Source organism: Nuphar pumila, chromosome 8 (genome assembly GCF_984573655.1).
Source record: "Nuphar pumila chromosome 8, dmNupPumi1.hap1.1, whole genome shotgun sequence".
Classification (NCBI taxonomy): Eukaryota; Viridiplantae; Streptophyta; class Magnoliopsida; order Nymphaeales; family Nymphaeaceae; genus Nuphar; species Nuphar pumila.
The window spans coordinates 99566784-99575613 of record NC_143256.1 but is presented as its reverse complement, the minus strand read 5'-3'; the positions used below and the strand labels follow the sequence as shown (position 1 = coordinate 99575613).

At 34.6% G+C, this 8830-nt stretch overlaps 1 protein-coding gene across 1 annotated transcript in view; it reads left to right on the top strand.

Moving 5' to 3' along the window:
* The first annotated feature begins 513 nt into the window (after positions 1 to 513).
* LOC149830043 (ubiquitin carboxyl-terminal hydrolase 6-like) overlaps positions 514 to 8830 on the top strand; it is a 102714-nt gene continuing 94397 nt past the window's right edge. The window contains exon 1 of the mRNA XM_090016281.1: positions 514 to 618. Within this exon, the coding sequence (XP_089872407.1) occupies positions 609 to 618 (10 nt within the window). The 5' untranslated portion in view covers positions 514 to 608. The remainder of the gene's footprint in view (positions 619 to 8830) is intronic.

Here is an 8830-nt window from a genome sequence, read left to right as displayed (position 1 = left end):
ATTTTCGGTTTTTACAAGTAAACATATTCATATATCCCTCAAATCCAAATACTCATCAAATTCAGGAGCCAAAAATAAAAACCATATCATCATTCAATTAATAATCATGGTTTTGGCTTACCATCCAATTGGGTCAGATAAAGAACAAAATCCGATCCATTGACATCCCTAGATCCGAGCTTTTGTTATTATGCTGAGAAGCTTCAAATCATAGATTCAAGTAAAACAATTTACTAACTTGATGAAAAGCCTACTTATTTACAGTCTGCCACTTGTAAATATTATTATGCTTTTCTGAAAATAACCTCTTGGTTTTTTTCTATTCTCGTGACTGCCCCTTAAAATATACACATTCCAGGAGTGCAATGTTTAACTTGAATTTTAAGAATTTCCCCGAATCAGAGAATCGATAAACTCAAAAATATATAAAACGGAGTAGGGAGACCTCAGGAGGCAGCGTCCACTTTCTCCATTTATACCAAGCCCTCCCCATTGTTCCTACTGGATTTTCTGCTCTTAGTCCGCTAGAAACCATCATTATCTCGTGTTGGGATCGATCATTTTAAAGGAAAAAGGAGAGGGAAAGGGAAAAAGACCCGTTCACCAGCATGCCGACAGGTAATCTCAAAGCATTTTGAGAATTGGGTTTTTCTTCTGATTGAAATTTATGATGTTGGTATCTTTCAAAACTCAACATAGTTCTCGATTTTGATTGATGCATTCTGGAAATGATAAACGGGGTTGCATTTTCCCGTGGATTTCATGATGTGGGTACTTTTGGTTTCTGGGTTCTGGGAATGCATTCTGAGAGCTGGGCATTCGTTTCTCTTGGAATTCATGATGTTGGTGTCCTTCAAAACGCAATGGTTTTGGATTTTAATGACTGAGTTATGAAATCCATTATGGGATTTTTTTTCTTACAATTCTTGATGCAGGCGTCTTGTCTTTCAGAACGTAATATTTCGCAAATTTTGATTTTGGATTTCTGAGCATGGATTCTGAGAGTGGGGCTTTTCCTGCATTTATGAGACATACATCTCTCGAGGCTTTTGCGTTCTTTCTGAAATTTGTTTATTAGGGCTTAACATGCATTCTTGATTGGTTTTCTCTATGAATTATTAGGCATATTTCTAAATGACATCCTTCTTATATATCGACTATCAGTTTCCCAGAATGATTTTTCACACGGTGGAATATTCTGGGGAATTTGAATTGCTAGTTCTGGTCATTGTCTTTTTTATTGGTTTTCTTTCGCTGTTAGGTTTCTCCGAGTTGGTGTGTTATTTCTGTTGCATGGTTGTAGCTTAGAAGCTTGAAGGAGGTGTCTTGTCAATTATGCGACAATATGTTGGTTTGACATGTGATGGCATGAAAGGAAATGAAAAAAGTCTAATTGATTCTTCTCAATGTGTCATTCAGTGAAAAGTTTCCAACTCGTGTGCCAAAATTCACCTGGTGCATATGTATATGTGATATACATAATGTTTGAGTGTATAAAAGTTTTCCAGATGACTTGAAAAAAATTGTATAGCCATGATTACATGTTGTGCATGGTATCTAAATTTTTGTTACTTTTGAATTAACATCTACTATGTGCTTTTCTTCTGTATTTATGAAGTACAATCTCTAAATATAAATGTCAAGCAATCATTTTATATGTTTACATCTTTCAAGGTTGTCTTTGTTTGTGCATTGTATTCCCAATTCCCTCAAGATGTTCTGCTAGATTCATTAAAGGGGAAAAGAAAACAATAGCATGGTTATCAGACATTAACTTGATTGACGTGCCTCTTCTATAGAAGTAACCAATGGGTTGTCAATTGTCAACCATATAAGCTTGTCAAGTAGTACAAAAAGTGCTTGCCCAAGCCACACATGTTTTTCTCAAGAGGTTTAGGATAGGTTCCAGAATTGTGCAAACAGTAAAAACTCAATAAAATATGATGTAAACTGTATTACACTATTGAAGAATCCCCATGAGCCTCTACTAATTGGAATTTTGCCATATGTGGCATAGCTTCCAAAATGCATGTCAAAGACTCAAATCATACAATTTGTTCGTCATTCGTAAGGAAGATTATTGTATTGCTCAATTAATTAATAAAAGCTTACCTATCATTTTTTGGCCCATTTCAAGGGTCTTTACCAAATTGGATTTAACACTTAGTGATAACAATGGATATTTACATGGCAGACAATTGAAGGTAGATTTCAAGATGAAGTTAGGATTAGTGTTACAAATATCATATCGTATCATGCGATATGATATGGTTTATTATAGTATCACTTGCTTATGCAATATGATTTAACCCCCTGAATTGGAAAACACAGTGTATCACACCATATCGTACGATACATGCTGTATCGTAAGATACAACTGTTTTTTCACATTTTTTGTTGAAATTATTCAGGTAATTTATTTTGGATTGTTTTTTACTTTTAGTGACAACTTTTTATATAAATAAGGCTTTAGTAGAGTCCTATTTGCTTATTTCATAAGCTATGGGGACAAAAAGATAGAAATTTATTCTTAATTTATTGTGATTAGTGAAGACAAGAAGAAGATAAGTATTATTATGGAAGAGCACACATTATTCAACTTTTGTGCTTACTGTAATTAGTGAAACTAATTAATGAAAGGCATTATGAAACTTCTTTTTTTTCCAACACATTGCTTTTCTTTTCTTTTTTGACTATTTAATGATTAATTTGAGATTATTTTGATATATGTAATGGATACATTGTTATCACATCATAATTATAGCTTTTATATTTGATAATTGTTACATATTTATTCATGCTCAATTTATTTCATAATTGAGTTTACCTAATATTGTAATTTGACTACTTAAATGTTTTTTTGTTTCTCTTTTTGGTTATTTTTTATTTTTTAATAGTTATTTTATTTTTGAATTATGTGGTTGTTATAGTTTGTTTACTAAAACCTTTTTCTTTTGTTTGTTATCTAATGGGACTTTTTAATAATAAACCCTTTGTTTTGTTAGTTTGTTATAGTATCATTCATGTTATAGTAGTAAACGTGTATGTTTAATTGTTCATAATGCTTAAATTTGATTTCTTTTTTTTTCCTACTTCAGTTTGTTTTTTTTCTAATTTTTTCAGTTTTTTTGTGTTTTTTATTTTTTGTAATTTTTAAAATGTTTTTTTACGTACGCCAGCCCTTCCAATGCAGGTTCCAATACCATAATTACAACATTTTTTAGGATTTTTTGAGCGGTTGGTGATGCTGTTTGAACTTTGAAGTCTAAAAGGGTCGTACTTTGCATCTTGTCAAAGAAGGGTTACATCCTTTTGAAAACAATTTGTAGTTGATTATTTGGATGAATTCTATGCAACAAGTGTTGAGGAGAGCAAAATGTGAATCTGGAAGTTAGTTTTTGGTGTACCTGGGGTTTGTAATAGGTGGAAGAAAAGTCAAAATATATCTAGATAAGGTGAAATCTCTCTAGGATTTGCTTAAATCTAGGTCCATAATAGAGGTGCAAAGCTTTGCAGGATCATGAAAATGTGTAAAAGTTCCATTTTTCATATACCAACTTTGAGGCCAATCAGCAGTTCAAGTTGCCTAAGAAGCATGAAGATGATTTTTAATCATTGAGTGGGAAAATCTATGATGCGCTTGCATTGGCATTGTGTAACTTCTAAAACTGTTCAAGATAGAAGTTGACACACTTAGGTACATATTGGGAGCATTTTTTTATGCAAAACATGAAGCTAATAATCCTTCATTTAAACATTTTCAATGAAGCATAGTTTAAAATCATGCGTTATTAAGATTCATGCACAGAACTCTACCAAGATATTAAGCATTGTCGTTCATACTCATTAGGTAGGGAGGTAGTTGTACATATAGGCCACACACTTTAAAATCACACTTGTTATAAAAATTCACGCACAAACTAGATATTAAGCATTACTATTCATACCTGCTAGATAGAGAGGTAGTTGTACATATTGGCCACAAGCTTCTTTACTTTTTCAGACTTTGACAAAAGCACAATGATTTCTGTACATGAATTAGATGTTTTATCTGCAACAATTTAATTTAGTGATGAAGTACAATAAGTGTGTAACAAATAAGTGTGCGGAAATGCTATCTAAACCTCATTTATTATCTTGTTCCATCTTTGAACTTATTGGTTGCTTCTAGATTCAATCTTTACTACATTTAGAGAATGTTCACTTGTGTGATGAAGATGAATATTTCAACAAAGAAAAGGAGAAGCTAAAAAGGAATAATTGACAAAGCTCAACATTAAAGGTATTGAGATGCACAAGTATGGTAATCAAAGGTTGCTAACCAGGTGTGAACCATATAATAAACAAGTAAGGTTTATATCTCCAAGATTGCATGCTATTTTGTGGTTAAGAAAATACTTCTTAACCTATGAAGTTATGTCTACTGGATTTGTAATGAAAAAAGCGGAAATACAATAGAAAAACCACTAAGGATAAACAAGGAACAATAAAGAGTGCACAAGCACTAGTCCACCAAGGGACAATACAATAACCAAGTGGGAACAATCACAAAGGCATAATACGTGCACACAAGAGCCACTATAGGCACACACAACACATATAAGCCACTATGGTTACACACAACACATATAAAAAAAATGTATTTTCACTAAGAAAATGCTTAGAAAGCATTAGAGAATACAAGAGGGAGTGCCTTTAAATAGGCACTCCAAGACACAATGGGGCTGGTCCAACAGCTAGTTGGACCAGCTGGTATTTCAGTTTACATACACAGAATACAATTATATATATATATAAATAAATATATATATATATATATATATATATATATATATATATATATATATATGTACATTGATATATACATTTTAACAGGATTAACATACAATATGTTGTAAGAAGTAAAAAAGAATGCGGCATTGAAGATTTTTAGTAGAAAGTTGTGTCTCCAGCTTGCCACACCTTTACTATATCCTACCATGTTATGGGAGAGTATTTCCATGAATTTCCTAGTAGGTCTATCTAAGTCCAAGCATGGCTATAATCACCTCTTCTTGGCTGTTTGCTGATGTAATAAGATAGTGTGCTTGATTTCTTACAAGTAAAAGAGTGATTGAGTGTGTTTGATTTTTGCAACAAGAAAAGTAATTGAGTTGCTTGTTCAGCATGTGACATAATTTTGTGACTGCTTACTTCCATTATTCCAATCAGTGTGATTTTTGGAAGCCATTACGGGGCGATCGTTGAGACTTAGATTGAATTAGATCATTGTTTTGTGTCAACAGGCAGATGAAAAGATAACATGCATGAATACAATGATGGTGTCTCACTGTCTCTTTGTAGAGATTATCACTCCCAACATCTGAAAGCTTGAGATGATAGCTTATTTTAACTGCTTGCATTCAACAAGGCAGTCCATTTTTCTACCCAGGAAACATCATTTGAGGTGTGCAGAAATTGGAGCTTTTCAGTAGCATCAGTCTTGAGATGTTTAAAGTTGAGATTAGAAACATGTGTCAAGAGGTTGAGGCATAGTCATGTAGGTTGTGATTGGAAATATAAAGATTGATATGAGAAGCATCAGCTGAAGTGGACTTCTCAACAGGGTAAACTTTGTGGCTTCATTTGAGCAGATAAAAACTAAAAGGGGAGTTAAATGTTTAAGCCTATAACATGTGGATTTTATTTTTAGTCTCTGACCTAGCATGAGCTAACTCACCTAAACAAGGGGAGCCTGATTTAGGTGGATCCACGGATTTTTTGGATAATGTAGTGAGTTTATGATTCAGTTAAATGGAAAACTGAAAAAGCTGATTTCAAGAGTGATAACTTTAAAAATCTGTCAGAATCACACTATTTCACGCCATCAAAAGATTTTTCCATAAGGTTACGATCAGCATGAGATTCATCGACACCATTTTTATTCCCTCGGAAGATTATTTAAAGTCACCATCAAGCCAATCAAGCCTGATTTTACTATTCATGACAATGTTTGACGATGTCATATCTTTTTTTATTGGAGGGAAATTGATCAAGTGTATTTTCCCATAACTTGCATAGTTTTTACTTCTCTGTAAAATAAGGTGGACTTAATATGGTAAGCACTGCCTTTGTTCTAGTGGAACAATTCAAATCCAATTACGAGAAACGGAATGGCCCCCTTGTAGAGAAGCTTAGTTAGTCAGTGTAGGTATTATTGTTCAACCATTGCTGGGATGTTCAAATATTCATAAGATCTTGTATTAACTAGCCACTTTATCCAGTAGTTGAAAAGAACCCCTTGTTACGGGTCACGGGTCTGGAGATCCAGACCCGTGATCATTAACTTCTCATTCTCATTAATGGCACTGTGTAATTTACTTTATTGTAATGAGGGTACTTTAGTACCTTAATCTTTGTATTGGTATGTTAATATAAATGAGTTAATACAGCAGCCGACCTTAAGATTTGAGGGTATCAGTTTTTCTCTGCAGCTTCTCTCTCCCTTTCTCTCTCTCTCTGTTTCTCAGCTCTCACGCGTGGAAGGACTTGAATATTGAAAATCTAACATGGTATCAGACCCATGCTTCAGCTGAAACTGGAATCGATCTCAAAGGTACGTTTGAAAGATCTGTCTCTTCTCGATTTTCTCTTCTAAGTCAAGAAAATTTTTCTCTTCTCGATTTTCTCTTCTAAGTCAAGATTTTTTTTTTCTGTTTCTCCAATCTCGTCTGAATCCTTTTTTCCTGTTTACCCAATTCTTCCTTTTTCCCTCTCGATCAGATCTGACATTATTCAGATCTGACGATAATCAGATCTGTCTATTTTTTTTTTCTCTGTTTCTTGAACTCGATCATATCTGATCAAACTCTCTTCTCTACCTAATCTGAGTTAACTCAGAGAGGACTGGGTAACTCAGCCCAGGTTTTCGATCCCAAACCCTTTGTTGAATATACATTTTTTTCATTCTTCATTCTGTCATCAATACACCTTGTCCATCGTTTTGATCACAACGTGATCTAATCACGCAATCGGGGCCCTATTTTGATCCAGCTACACCCTTGATCAGATCTGACCAAGCCGATCTGAGGTTACCCTCATTTCTACCATTTTATCTCTTTTAGCTTGAAAGCATTGCGTCAATACCGAGTGTGAATTCATATTCACATATTCCTTTTTTTATGATTTTCATATTCAATATTCAATTTCTTATGTAAATCAGAAATCTGATAGATATTCAATTTCTGTTTCAAATTCAGCCATTGATCTGAATTAGTTTCTGCAAAAAAAAAAAGGGTTACAGAAACTGTAGACAGATTGTGCTGAACACACTCTTAATATTGTGAAACATTGATTCACTTCCTAGTCAGTCGGCCCTTTCTTCAAGTTTCCTCAGTCAACTCGTGTCTGAAAAATTAAACAATGGTAACTTCTTGACTTGGAAAAGGCAAATCATACCTTTCATTAGGAGTCAGGATCTTTCTGGACATCTGGATGGATCTATTCCAGTTCCTTCTGAGTTCATATCACGAGAAGAAAGGGACAACAAAGGGGAATCTACTACAGTATATGTTAGAAATCCTGAATTTGTAGCTTGGATGAAAAGCGACCAAGCGCTGGTTGCTTATATTACATCTACACTGTCACAAGAGGTACTTGTAGCCATTTCAGATGACTGCACTGCCATGCAACTTTGGAACAAACTTGTTCAGACATACTCACAGGTTTCTCAGGCCAGGATTATGTTTCTTAAAAGAGAATTTCAAATGTTAAGAAAGGATTCCATGACCATCATGGAATCCTTGAACAAAATGAAGGTTATCACAGATCAACTAGCAGTTGTTGGAAGTACAGTAACTGATAAAGATTTGGTACAGCAAACCCTCGGTGGATTGGGACATGACTATCATATGATTGTTACTTCCTTGTTATGTTTACCTGAGCTGCCCAACTTTGAAGATCTGCGTGCAAAATTGTTACAATATGAGATGAACCTAAAGGGATTTTCTGAAGAATCATCTATGCATACTGGGGCACAAGAGGTTCTTGCTACAAGGGTTACTTATGCACGAGGACGAGGAAGCTATGATATCAAAGGAAAAGGAGGACAAGGGAGAAGTGGTCAAGGAGGTCGTGGATTATTGCCTACACCCAATACATATACCAATCCACAAAGACAGAGGCCAATTCCTACCTGCTTTCTGTGTAATAAAAATGGGCATATCAAAGCTAACTGTTGGTTCAATCTCTTAAATAAAGGAAAATCAACACAAACTGAAGCAAAAAGAGGCATAAATAGTACAAGGACCAACGAAGAAGTAAAAGAGTTATTGCTGTCAGCTTTAGCAGAATTGAATCTGAAACAAAATGAGCAAGGTACTTGGTACGTGGACTCTGGCGCAGCGACTCACGTTACAGGTGATGCCAGTAAGCTCCTAAAACTTGTTCCTTACATTGGTAGAAGTAGTATAGTTACTGGAGATGGATCACACCACTCTGTCTCTCATATTGAAAACTCCATTATATCCTTGCCCGAATCTTTCATCAGCCTTTCAAAAGTTCTTTATGCTCCTAATATCAAGAAAAAACATCGTTTCAGTTTCTAAACTTGTTGATGATATCAAAGCCTCAGTTGAATTTACTCCCTCTTCTGTTCTTGTCAAGGATCTCTGCACGAAGGAGACGTTCGCTAGAGGAAAACGACAAGGCAATATGTATGTCTTTCAAGAAGATCCTTCAGCACATATTCGCTCTGCAGACCCAAACTTGAAGCTCCAATCATCGTTGCCTTCTGAAAATTCTACCTGTGTTTTCAGTGTCTCTGAAATCAATAAGCTAAATCTTTGGCATG